This window comes from Aspergillus pseudotamarii (assembly GCF_009193445.1).
Source record: "Aspergillus pseudotamarii strain CBS 117625 unplaced genomic scaffold BDV38scaffold_63, whole genome shotgun sequence".
NCBI lineage: Eukaryota > Fungi > Ascomycota > Eurotiomycetes > Eurotiales > Aspergillaceae > Aspergillus > Aspergillus pseudotamarii.
In genome coordinates this window covers 112504-125951 of record NW_022475077.1, presented here as the reverse complement: position 1 = coordinate 125951, position 13448 = coordinate 112504, and the positions used below count along the sequence as shown (strand labels likewise).

Below are 13448 nucleotides of genomic sequence, written 5' to 3'. Positions count from 1 at the left end.
CGATATCAATTCTAGTGCACAATATAAAATTAGTCAAACTATCTGTTTGAATACTTCATACTGTTGAAACTCATATTCTTACTTAGTTATTTTTATTTCACTGGCATGACGTTGGCAGAACCACCAACAATGGAGCTACAACCATCCATCGCCATAATCGGAGCAGGGCCAGGCGGATTAGTATTCGCACGGCTTTTGGAATTGGGTGGGATCACCGACTATGTCATCTACGAGCGCGACGAGTCAGCTACACCAGGCCCCTGGCAGCAAGGAGGAACTCTTGATCTGCACGGGCCTTCCGGGCAGCTGGCCCTTAAGCGTGCCGGTTTATTTGACAAGTTCAGCAAGGATCTCGCCCGCTGGGAAGCATCCGGTTTGCATATTGTCGACTCGAGAGGTGCAACAGTCGTCCAGATGGACGAGGGTAGTAATAGACCTGAGATTGATCGTGTACAATTGCGTCAGCTTCTGTTGGACTCGGTTCCTGCGCATAAGATTCGCTGGGGTCATGCTGTTAGTGCCGTTGAGAGGAACGCAGATAGTTGCATGGCATCCGGTGATAACGGCTCTATTATTCATTTCGTGAACGGCAGTTCGGTGACTGGGTTTCGGCTTATTGTTGGTGCTGATGGTGCTTGGAGCAAAGTTCGTCCTTTAGTATGTTGGCACGATATCCTTTGATCTCTAAACAATAGAATGGCATCACTCACCATCTGCTTCTTAGCTCACTTCGGCCAAGCCGGTGTATTCGGGAAAGATGTTCATCGAAGGAAGCCTGTCGCATAACAATCCAATTTACAAGATGGCCACCGAGATGGTGGGCCTGGGGAACATGGCAGTGCTAGGCAACGGAATCAAAATGGCGGTACAGCAGGTCTCCAATGGCACATATCGCGTGTACTTTGGGTTACCTGTCCCTGAAGACTTCTACCACCACCGTCAACCTAGTTCAATGGCCGCTACCGACCCCATCAGCAAAGCTGAGGCTGTGCGACAACTCCTCTTATCATCCAACGATTTCTACGCCACATGGGCACCGGAGCTCAAATGTCTAGTCGAGACTACAGAGGGCCCCTTCCGTGCTTGGCCGTTATACCGCATGGAACCTGAGTCAGTCGGCCGGGCCCGGGATGCGGCTCCAGGCGTGACACTGCTGGGAGATGCGGCGCACCTTCCAACACCTTTCGCTGGCGAAGGGGTCAACTGTAGCATGTACGATGCAGTTATGCTCGCCGACCATATTATCGAGCAATGTGGCAAAGATATGAACCTTGTCAACATGGAAGGCCCTGCATTGGAAACGGTCCTGACCGCGTACGAAGAAGACATGTTTCTGCGCGGTCGGGACGTAATTCGACGTGGTACGAAGAGCGAGACCATGCTTTTCGCTCAGGATGCTGCTGCATTGTTTCTCAAATTCTTTGAATAAACCAGGGAATGTGACGGTGAAAGGGGTAAATCAAGAACAGACGATCGATAGGAGGAAAGAAAAGGAAACAAAAATCAAAAAATCCATCAGACACACCAATGCCAAGATTATTGACAGCATAAAGACCTCTTGATGCGGGTTTAGCCTGAGATAACACCTAAATTCGTCAAATATAGTAGTCGTAGTCCAGGTGTGCGAAGAAGGAATGTAGTCTGACCGCTCGCATCCGTCCAATGACCTCTGATACCTTGCTCAACCTACCTATCCTTATCCAGGTTGTGGATAGGTGTTCTACCCTCACTAGTAGGTATCTCTGACAATAGGTGTACATCAAAGTCTGAGTCCACCCATGTATCCTGTAAGATAGTGAGATTAGTATATGCAAGAAGCCTAAGGCTGGAGGAGGAAATATGACGCAGCACATAAGGAGCGGGAATACTTACTTCTCCTCCTTCGGTTTGCATCACTTCACGTTGTTGATGTCGTGACATTCTGTACTGACAGCACCTTAGTGATGGCTGTGTCTCTTCAGGTATTTGCAGTCAAATTTCACGTCAGAACGGAAGGAAATGTTAGGCACTGCCATGAACAAACCTGCCTAGAATTACAGTCTGTATCTGGTTCAAACTCCCATCATATTCTGTGCTGACCTCTACTATCGACTCTTTCAAACTAGTCCCAAAGGCCCTTTCCACAGTGCCACATGCCATTCAGTAGCGCTCTACTCTATAAAACATATCATTCTATAATTCATAAAGATTATTAATTAGATATATAGCTTAAAGTTGTTTTCTAATAGGACTTACTGATAGTGGTAAATATTGGGAATCTCGATTGAGCCCGCCGTAGGTGTTGGTTCCGTTGCGGGGTAACGTAGGTCAAGGATTTGTGTTGAATGGGGTGGCCAAACTCTTCCTAGTTCTTTATCTACCTCATACTTGGGAAACCATAGGCGCAATTTCATATCGGGTGCTGGCTGAATTTTATTCTCATCCTCCCAAGCATGTATGGAACGCTGAACAACGACGACTACGAGTATAATGGAAGTGGATTTGGAACTGTTCAAGCCACCTGGATGGGTGGAGTGCTGCTCAGATTGACAGGCAAGAAAAATCTCAATGCTGTTGGGCTTCCGGTGGAATCCACATCAGTCTGATAAAGGAGTGCCACTAGGACTCTACCTTCTGTATCTGTCGAGGGGTCCCATTACGCCACGGTACAGCAAGCCCATGGGACTACAATTGAATGAAGCCTTGGCAACACCGACGTCCTCCACATCATGCGCGAGTCACAAGGAGCCATGGGATAGTCAAAGTGTCGAGAAAATACTTTCCGATCTAATCATCTCTTCTGCCACTGACGCCGTATCCACAGAGGCATCGCATCTGGGAAATGTAGAGGGTAAATTATTCACAGATAGCCCTCTGCATGATCAGGAGCGGTATGACGATAAAGTTAGCTTCCGTGCCTTATATGAGTTGAAGCGAGTGTCCAGCATGTGGAATGTGTCTATCGGTGCCTTAGTCCAGGGTCATGAGATTCCTGATGACTATATACTCTTTCGTAAATGGCTCACGGGCCATCCAATGCGGGATGGGCAGCCTCTACCAGCACCGCCGAAAAAGAGAGCATGGGATGTCGCTGAAGGGTGCTGGATGGAGCCAGAATCACAGCAATCCGTTGAACTTAGTGGCAGCCTGCTGAGAGCGCCCTGCGTGCAAGGCCACTTTATATTGAAGCTGAATCCGCTTAAACTGGAGAAGGGATGCCGTCTATACCGCCGGTTCGGATCGGACCGCTTCCTCACTTTGACAATTCCGTTCTTAGAGAAGTTCTGCGGCTGCAACAGACTTCGCGAGCATATTGCAGAATGGTTAGCGGGGTCGCAGCATAGGCTGCTTGGTAGAATCTGAAAACCTTTCTATATAAAGGAGGACGGTGATAACCACCGAATCTACCTTTTCGCCGTTGATGGCGATGACTTCCCCACACCTGGGTCCCTCAGCTCTCTCTACACTCCAGCAGGTAATATTCACCGGGCAGCTATGTCGGTCGATGAATTGAGAAACTGGCTTGTCCCCTGGGAACCGAACCACGGGGAGACTGATATCAAATTGTTCTATCGGATGCAACTAGGGCTGAGTGGTACCTTCACGACTATACAGCTTGAGGCGAACCAGCTCATAGCTGTGGCGGATAAGATGACTGGAAATAGGGTTATGAACGACGGATGTGCCTTGATGTCTAGAACTCTAGGTCGCCGAGTTGCTGAGGCACTGGGATGCGAAAACAGCGTCCCAAGTTGCTTTCAAGGAAGAATAGCAGGAGCAAAGGGAGTGTGGATTGTTGACCGAGATGACTCTGCTCATGCCTGCCAGGGTGGCAACAATTGGATCGAGATATCAGCTTCACAGTTGAAGATAAAATGGAAAGCAGGGAAACACGGCATACCACTGGACCCTTATTGGAGGCAATTTGAAGTCGTTGGGCATTCGAAACAACCACAGCCTGGAAGATTGAGTGCTCAGTTCGTAAGGATACTCGAAGACTGCGGTGTTCCGAGACAGATCTTTGCGCAGTTGCTACAAAGCTCAATGCAGCAGGTTTCAGGTGACCTCCTAGAGGCGATAATGCGGAACGACCGTAATGGATGTAGGAGCCTGTTGTCAAAATTAGGAGCATTGAATGTCGATCGATTCACAGATTATACATGGCCCTCGGACGCCAACGATCAGGCTGCAACCCTGTTGGAAAGTGGGTTTGAGCCCCTTTCCTGCCGCTACCTTTTCGATTTGTTGAGGAAGTGTTTGGAGCTTCGACTTGACTCCTATGTTAAAAAGCTACATATTCCAGTCGTCAGCTCTACCAGTTTATATTGTATTGCTGATCCATATGATGTTCTGGAGCCTGGAGAGGTTTACCTGTCACTCTCTGGGCGCTGGGAAGATGGCAGGTTTGACGGAGAAACATTCCTCAACACAGACATACTGGTCGGTAGACATCCAGCGCTCCGCCCTTGCGATATACAGAAACGAAGAGCAGTTTGGAAACCCGAACTACGACATATTTCCAACGTTATCGTTTTTCCGGCTACAGGGCAGTACTCACTAGCCGAAATCCTTGGTGGTGGAGACTATGACGGAGATTGTGTTTGGGTCTGCTGGGATCCCAACATCGTTGGTCACTTTACCAACGTAGAACCACCACAGCGCACATACGGTGATGCTGAGCTTCAACTCACCCATAATGGGATCGTGGTAACAGCCTCTTACACGGAGGACTTCTGGGTCAGGATGTTTACTTTTCATCTTGAGCGTTCAATGGTTGGAATGTGTACGAACCTTCATAGTTACGTCAGTCAGGTTCGCGGCCTCAGGTCAAGCGAAGCTCTGATGATGGCGGCAGTGGCGTCGCGTTTGTTGAGTGCACATAAATCGGGCACTTCCCTTCCACAATCCGGTATGGCTCGGCTGAAGAAAGCCATGCTTGGACTCGGGCACAGTGCACCCAGCCATGGTACAACAATCACCGAGTTTCTCCATGCTGCAGCCACGAAAGAGAGAGTGGCAATTTTAACAAACTTATTCCAGGCATATTCTGCTGCCCGGGTGACTGATGTTGATGACACATTGTTGAATGTATATCAGGACCTGTCTCATCAAGGCGAGGTGCATTCTCCACTGCGAGACGCCCTGCACAGACTAGCGGACCGTATTGGTCATATCAGGAAGGTAATTTGGGCATCTTACCGTCATCGTCCTGGGGAGTTTGAAGCCATCGTTGAGGAGGCTATGTTGGCGATTCAGGCAATAGAGCCAGAATCCTTCGACCATCCGCTAAGCCAGGTATGGATGACAAGCCCCCGGGAGTGGAACAGGGCACGTGCAGCATGTGTTTATGCCCATCATCGTACTGGCAAATTTGCGTGGTTCATGGTTGGTCGCACATTATGCCAAATCAAAGCGGAGAGTGGCCAGGCTATATCCATGCGAGCTGACACACTCGCGTGTTTCAAGTTCAGTCAAAATCGATTCTCTCGGTTTCTGAATCAAGAATGACTTGCAGAAATCTCAATAATACCATGTACTAATATATCGAATCATGTGGTTTATTATGCGTAATACAAGGTCCTTACTAATGCTCTAATCCCAGAAACCCCTGTGGTGGCTGAGACAACATGAGGAGGTCGTACTCTGGACCAAATGAGAACATATTATATGAGCATAGTCGCGAACCTCAGAAATAAATCAAGGGAGGTAGGGGATTTCAATTAACAGTTTAAGCGACCTTTTGCACCTATGAAGCAATAGGACATCGAGAGCTCTTTGCGGGAATGCGTAAATTAGGGTCAGATTAGGTATGGCATCGAGGGCAGCTTTGCAGAAGGTTTTAACATTGGCGGTATCACTACATGAGTGTTACTATAAAAATGTAATGTGGGGGACAGATACAATGCAAAACCATGTCATGGTCACTACTTCCACACTGTGGAGTAGAATAAAAATTAAAGTATGGGATTTGGAATTCGGCGAGCTTGTGTATGTAAAAGCCAGTCTACCTAGGCACAACTAAATCCCTAGCTGCGCATCCGACACCCAGTGCGAACCTCCAGCACAGCGATACCCACCACTCTGCTTAATCCATCGGTACCCCATAATACAAACCCCCATCTGTCTCAATTTCTTCTGTGCTTGAGCTTCTTTCCTCCGCTTCTCCTCTTCCTGAGCTCTCTTCTTGCGCTGTTTCTCTAGAGCCTCTTCTAGAGCTCTTCGTTGGAGTTCGCGGCGGAAACGTTCTTTTTCATGAGCCATTTTTGTCGCGGTGTCGTTTGCTGATTTATCGTCGGCGTCTTCATTTTGTTGCTTAAGTGTATTTTCTAGCGTTTGCACTTCTTGAAGAATATGGTGATACTCTTGGTCTGACTTCTGGACTTGGAGCTTGTCAAGTTGTAGCTGGTTCCATATCTCATCTGACACTCCGGCATCTCGTGGATCAGCTGTGTTCGGTGGGGGTGTTGCTGAGTCTATCGGACCAAGATCTGGCGATTGTGCTGCTTTATTTGTATTCGTAGCTGTCGTCGTATTTGTAGACGCATTAACATTCGATCCAGGTTGTACATTGCTCTGTGTATCTGTGGCAGCTGGGAGATGGTTAACAGCAGCCCCAGAATGACGATGGCCAACTGTTGACCGGCTCGAACGTTCTTGAACCATCCGACCCATTTGTATCAAAATATCATGATCTGTAAGAACTAGTCTCCCACCACCAATATTTTGAATTGTTTTGGCGAAGATCTTCTTGGCAAGATCCTGAATATCTCTCGCATTAGCCCAATTGGGCGTTTGACGAAGTTCTGCAAAGTAGGAGTGCATATTCCCGCGCAAATCAGGAGGTAGATGTTCCAGAACGCCAATGTTGAATTCCTTCCCCTTTTCTCTCAGTTCATCTCGCTGCTTTCTGAACAGGGTAGTTAACAGCGTGATTGATGCAGCTGGATCAAGCCCATTAAAAGCAATAGACTCTGGGAAACGGCTCGTCAACCCCGGATTGATGGTCATGAGCCGGTTAATATCTTCATCATACCCGGCCAGAATAATGACCAATTTTCGTGCATACTTCGGGTGCGTCATACAAGCGACGATTTCATCAATGGCCTCTTTGGCAAATTGCCCTTCGGCCAGTCTATATGCCTCGTCTATGAGCAGAACTTTACCAAGTGCTTTCTCGAGCAACTCCTGTGTTTTGGGGCCGGTCTGTCCGATATATTGGCCAACAAGGTCTGTGGCCGATGCTTCAATCACCTCTGTAGATGAGAGAAGGTTCATTGAGTAATATAGCTGCCCAATCTTACGGGCTGTAGTTGTTTTGCCAGTGCCTGGTCATATTGTTAGTATAATGATAGCAAGGGTAATCGGGAATTAAAGCACCTGGAGGCCCACGAAACAAAAAGTTGAATGGGATCTGTGTTCGAGGATCTAAATCCAGCGCCCTCATTCCAGTCGCAATTCGACAATATTCCTCCATCTGAGTGACAATCTTGTCACACCCAACCGTCCCTTCAAACAATTTCTTTACATTCCGCTCTGCCTGTTGTCCGCGATCATAATCCTCATCAAAGTCTTCCGGTAGAAAGTTCGACGATATACGTGACTGGCCAGTACTGATTCTTTTTTGGTGGTTAATCTTGGCTTTATTCAAGAGGATATCAATCTCACCAGCATTGCCGAAATGAGATCGATTTCGCGCTCTTCCGAGAACATCCATCGCAACTTTTCTTCCGAGACTGGTGGTATCAAACCCTTGCTGGCTCAATTTTAGATCAAAGATCTGGCCCATTTCATCGTCCGTGAAATCATGAAATGTGAAGGCCGCATCTAGAGGAAATCGTCGAGTGAGTCCTGGGTTGACATTTTGGAACATCTCCTCCATTTGATCTTTATATCCAAGGAGTAGGACGCAACGGTCATCTCCCGGAGTGCTTTGTACTTCTGCGACAATTGTATCGATGACAGCTGTTTTGTATTGGTTCGTGTGAGAGCCTGCTTTATCCTTTGTTCCTCCTCCGAAGAGTCCGTATGCCTCATCAATAACCAGGACTTTACCGACTGTCGATGCGAGAATGCCCTTTGTATTCTTTTCAGATTCGCCGATCACACTTCCCACGAAATCCGCCGGATTTTTAACAATAACTAACAAGTTAGCGCAACTTGCCCGGCAATTGTGGATCTGCCACTCACCCTCTCCATTAGATAAGAAGCCAATATCAACCAGAATTTGTCCATATAGCTTGGCTACACTCGTCTTTCCAGTTCCTGGAGATCCCAAAAATACACGATTCAAAGTAAATTCCACCAGCGGTTTCTCTTCCAATTCCCGATGATAGTTATACTGCATGCTATCCAGGAATGCCTTGATACTCTTCTTAACGGTGTCAAGTCCAATCATTGTTTGAAGTTTCTGCCACGCAGTGCAGTTCTGTAGAGCCTGTGATGGCTCAGGACCGATGAGATCTTCTTTCGTTAAAAGCATATCGTCCACTGACGCATTTTTCTTCCTTTCTCCTTTGAGCCGAGTTGCTTGTCGGTCGTATATTCTCGAGCAAACGTTCTGAATAGCGCGTGCATTACCAAATCCTTCATTTCCACGCCCTCGGCCGACGCGACGAGACACGATGCGACTGTACAGACCGCCTGCACCACTTTCTAATTTCATACGGTTCTGGTAGGTTTGACTGACATTGTATTCGAATATCCGAAGTAATTCGTCATCGGTGTAGTCCTCGAATCTAAATTCATGTGGAAATCGACTAGGTAAGCCAGGATTATGCGCGAAGAACTTCTCCATATGTGTGCGATACCCAGCCAACACAACCGCCATTTTTCCCGTGAGATTCTCAACTTCTGCTAAGAGAAAGTTCATGACTTGTGTTCCTTGGGTCTGGCCTTCAGTTAACTGGTATGCTTCGTCAATGAAAAGAACCCCACCGCCACTGTTAAGGATCGTCTTGATCTTCTTTTCGCAACCTGGTATGCCTTCGTTCGCGAGCATTGAACCGGTTGTTTCTACAAAATTGCTTCCCGGAAGAACTCCAACCGAGCCGAGAAAGTTGGCATAGAGCCGGGCCACTGTTGTTTTGCCTATCACAGGTTAGCCTGTCATTCGTATGCCCTGGCGAGAATTCGTACCAGTTCCTGGGTTCCCAATCAGGGCAGAGCCAAATCGTTCTTTACTCAGATCCACACCCTGCCGCACCGCCGTATCGACTCGGGCTTTGATAGTAAGAAACTTCTGTTTAACATCCTCCAGTCCGATCATAGCCATTAGTTTATCAATGCTGTCATTGCGTGCACCTTGAAATTGCTTCTGGTAATCCCAATCATCCTTTGCAGATGAACTGGCTGGCATGGTTGCTGGCGGGACTGGCTTTGCTGGGTTATTTTTCACAGCTCGATTTGTAGGCGGTTTAGTGGAGGTGGACGGGTGAGTACTGAATGAGGCTCCATTGACATTGCCGTTACAGTTGCTATTTGTTGTCGAGATATTGGAACCACCAACTGTGGACATATCGATGCCGGTATTGCCTTTATCTAAAGAGCCAGAAGACCTCAAAACATTGAGATCGTTCCGATGTTGAGCCAAAACTCTCTGCCGATCATCCTCTTCCTGCCTTTCTTTACACAATCGCCTCTGGTGAGAAATTTCATCCTGCAATTTGGTCAACTCCCTCATATACTCTTTCTGTTTTCTCTCCCTCTCCAGCTCGAGCTTCATATCTCGTCTTTTCTTGGCTTCCTCGGCTCGATCCTCAGCAATACATGGTTGACAAGCACCATTGACCTGGAAGCAGGGACATGTTATTTTGTGACCGCGGGAACAGTGCCATTCGGTGATTTTCTGGCATTTCATTTTGGAGTGGTCGGAGAGCTGGTGACATTTAGATGGACAGGTGTGTAATCCACAGGCCAATTTGACACCGCTATGTTGTCAGCTAGCTGGTATACGTTATCAGACGTGAAGGAAAGACTTACCAAGGGAGAGGACACCCTCCATCCGGACATTCAACATCAAACTCCTGTATTGTTTTAATAACCGCAGTCCTTGTCGGATGCTGCTCGCATTTGACCGGTAGCCCATCATACAAGTGTCCCTTCGCTTTGAGATTATTGACAAAGGGTACCCAGACACCCTTTCCCTTTCGACTGTTGACGAATGTATTTATATTCCCCACCATGATGAGAATGTTTCGAGCACGAGACAAGAGAACATTCAAACGTTGGGGGGCTGCCATAAAGCCAATATCACCCTTGGTGTTGCTGCGGGTTAAAGTTGATACTACAATGTCACTTTCTTCACCCTGGTAGTTGTCTATTGTTTGATCAGCATTGTGTAAAGAAGGGTGTATAGCTGTTTCACTTACCTATCGTTGATAGTCGAATCGGGCGCTTGGAATAATTTGCACTAGCCTGCGACAGCAGGCCAGCTTTAACAAGATCGTAAGAATCCAAGTCATTTAACACCGGATCAGTATCCTTTTTTAGCCGATCTCTCAGTAGATGTAACTGTCCCAGATACGGTGTCAGTACAACAACCTTGTCAGTTCCATACCCCTGCTGTCCTAGATATTTAACAACTTTCAAAACAACCTCCACCTCGAACAGATTTGTCTTGCTCCCTTTTGTCCCTTCATCTCGACGGTCAGAGACTTGAGCGAAGTTCGTCTCTAGATTTTCATGATGAAAAAAGATCACCCGATCCTGTAATCCGCGAGGAGCGGGACGAGACAGTGTTCCTGGCGCATCTTCCAAGTCGGGATAGGTTAGACCTCGCACCAAGCAAGAAATATCCGGGCACATTCGGTGTTGTTTAGCTAGCGTTGAATGGGGATATCCGGCCAGGACTAGTCGTTCAAATAAGGACCGATTAAGGTCATACCCATCGCCCTTTTCTACTGATAAAGCGTAGTTATTAATCTTCGGTCGTAGCTGCTGGTGATCTCCAATCAAGACTAATTGCTTTGTCTCCGAATTCAATGCCGCCATGACATGCGACTCCAATATCTCACTAGCCTCTTCAAGTAGAATGATCCCTGGAGACACTGCACGGATTTCTTCGGTGTACATGGCGGCGGCAGTGGTCGTGCACCCGATAATCCGTTTGGACTTGAGGATGGAGTTGGTTCTCTGATTCCAGACTTTCTCTATATGCTTCTGACATTGGTCGATGATGCGCGTGGATTCGTGTAGATTACTGATTTGTTCTTCAAGGATGTGATGAGACCATGTGCGGATATAATCTTGGCGTGTGGGTATATCCATTGACCAGACGCGATGAGAGTCTTCAGACCCGTCACATTTGCAGAAGTTGGGTTGGTTTCGGCCTCTTGCCCAAAGATCATAGAGATAACTCGAATTGACCTTTCTTCCATTCTCACCCACGATGTTCATCCCTTCGTTCTCCGGTGGCATGAATGTATTGTAGAAGGATGGCTCTTCGAACTCGAGAAACTCCAGCATGGTGCGTACGTCGACTCTGAACTCGATATACTTGTTGAACGCTGTCGTCAACCGCTCTTTGCTATCAGCTGCTTCGTTCTTATAGTTGTTAATCACTCCCCAAGTGCTTTGAGTGTGTTTATACGAGGAACGTTGAGCGGCTAAACTCATGGGTTGAGTGCGAGTAGTAGATTTAGATCCCAGTCTAACAATTGATGACGAGTCAATTCCAATGTCCAGGAGGTCTTCAAGAAACTGATCTAGTGCGTGGTTTGTATAACACATCACTAGAATCGCCTCCTTGCTGTGGTCATGGAATATCTTGGCCAGTAGTGCCCCTATAAAGGATTTTCCGGTTCCTAACAAGTCAGCAACAGTCTAGACTTCTTGCAGGAGAGGTTTACCTGGAGGCCCTTGTATGAGACTAACCGTCTGTGTCAAGCCAGAAACAAGTGATTGAAGTTGAGTGTGATCAAGATTCACTGGTGCTTTCGTCCCAATAAGATCCTGGAGATTACCGTTGCCCTCATTTTGTATATTCTCCACAAGATCATCTGGGATAAGGCCGGCCTTCATTGTAAGTCCATCTCGTTGAAAATCCAGCAGTTCTCGCGACAATGACAGATCAGTCTTATCCTGTAGACATTTCAAGATCGGTTCATATGCAAAGACCGCAGCATCGACAAGCAAGAACTGAATATCGTTGTGAAGTTTGAACGATGTCAATGTCTTTCTCATTGCCTGCTCCCCTAAGACCCGCATGACAAGCACTGGTATGTCAAGACAGTTGATCGACATTCCGCTCGAGAGTGGCAAATGCGATGATCTCTTTATTACGAAGCAGGCATCCGAAGGAATTATGTTTGAGATAGTTACGGTTCTCATTCAGGAATGTCTTTCGTTCGGCAGCTGGGAGACTAGAGAGGGCGTTAAGTCCTTTGGCGCAGGAAACAGCGAGTGAACAAGGACGAAGGCGTCGATCATCGCCGCAAAGAATGTTTACAATGGATAGTTTCTCAAGTAAAGATGCACCTCTTTTACCTTTCTTCTTTCCCAGGGCTATATGGATGTCATCACGGAGTTCAGACAACATATCCTCTCGCATAAGACGGAACTGATTGTCCAGATGGGCTGGGATGCGTTGTTCGGGGGACAGTTCTGATATCTGACCCGTGCGACGATAGAACGGTTTCTCCGTCGATGCGAATTCATGGGCTGTTGGATATATGGCGACCGTTCGAAAATCTGCGAAGTCATTGTCGTGCCGCCCACCAGGTGCAAAGTCGGGGCTAAAGGGTGCATTGGTTGATCGGATCATCAATATGTGCTGGATTTTATATCCGAACGATCGGACCTGCGCGGATGAAGAGAGGAGCAAGGAGCCATCATCGTTAATTTCCTGGGCGTCATCTCTAACATCGATGCTCGAAGAGGGTGGAAAGGAGAGCAACTCCACGACCATCCAGGCCAACGCGTGGATCCCGGATTCCGATAATTCCTTTTTCTTGAAACAAGCAACCAATGCCGTCCATATTGTCTTTGGCTCGACAATGAGTATTAAGATTTCTTGCAGCCATTGACCACTGCAGAGCTGCTTGATAGCAGGATCCGCGAGATAGTGAAGAAATGGCGTAGTATGTTGGTTGATAAACTGCGGGGTAACGTCGAACCGCAGCCCCGTGTGAAGAGCCCTACGTGCGTCCGGACTGGCGATGATGCGTTCAATACACGAAGCACGGTTGGATTGATGCTGGATCGATTCCAGAAACAGCTTTAGACTATCGACATTGACGATGGCCTTTTTCCCCTGGACAACCAAGTTGAAAAATCTGTGTAGTTTGGCTGAGCGCTGGGACATGGCGACCATGAATGATGCGATATGGGTGGGTAGCTTGTGTGAAAAGGGATTTCGTTGCCAGGTCATCAAGACGCTCCTGATACTTAAGGTCCCAAGAGAGGAGTGCCTAACCTACCAGGTCGTAGAAATCACAGGTCAAGAAAGAATCAATGACAGCCAATCGACCACA

At 47.5% G+C, this 13448-nt stretch overlaps 4 protein-coding genes across 4 annotated transcripts; 3 read left to right on the top strand and 1 right to left on the bottom strand.

Annotated features, from left to right (window-relative positions):
* Nucleotides 1-129: 129 nt before the first annotated feature.
* Nucleotides 130-1429, top strand: BDV38DRAFT_295948 (FAD-dependent oxidoreductase; the record flags this gene model as incomplete). The annotated part of the gene is made up of 2 exons (XM_032062812.1): nucleotides 130-657; nucleotides 725-1429. The coding sequence occupies 2 exons, from the start codon at nucleotides 130-132 to the stop codon at nucleotides 1427-1429; spliced, it is 1233 nt and encodes a 410-aa protein (XP_031909751.1).
* Nucleotides 1430-2547: 1118 nt separating this feature from the next.
* Nucleotides 2548-3342, top strand: BDV38DRAFT_286586 (uncharacterized protein; the record flags this gene model as incomplete). The annotated part of the gene is made up of 1 exon (XM_032060704.1): nucleotides 2548-3342. The coding sequence occupies one exon, from the start codon at nucleotides 2548-2550 to the stop codon at nucleotides 3340-3342; it is 795 nt and encodes a 264-aa protein (XP_031909750.1).
* Nucleotides 3343-3474: 132 nt separating this feature from the next.
* BDV38DRAFT_286585 (RNA dependent RNA polymerase-domain-containing protein) lies at nucleotides 3475-5487 on the top strand (the record flags this gene model as incomplete). The annotated part of the gene is made up of 1 exon (XM_032060703.1): nucleotides 3475-5487. One exon carries the CDS (start codon nucleotides 3475-3477, stop codon nucleotides 5485-5487), a length of 2013 nt encoding a protein of 670 aa, XP_031909749.1.
* Nucleotides 5488-5997: 510 nt separating this feature from the next.
* Nucleotides 5998-13282, bottom strand: BDV38DRAFT_295946 (P-loop containing nucleoside triphosphate hydrolase protein; the record flags this gene model as incomplete). The annotated part of the gene is made up of 8 exons (XM_032062811.1): nucleotides 5998-7304; nucleotides 7357-8118; nucleotides 8167-9066; nucleotides 9115-9905; nucleotides 9958-10294; nucleotides 10347-11780; nucleotides 11826-12162; nucleotides 12218-13282. The coding sequence occupies 8 exons, from the start codon at nucleotides 13277-13279 to the stop codon at nucleotides 5998-6000; spliced, it is 6930 nt and encodes a 2309-aa protein (XP_031909748.1).
* Between the last annotated feature and the right edge of the window lie 166 nt (nucleotides 13283-13448).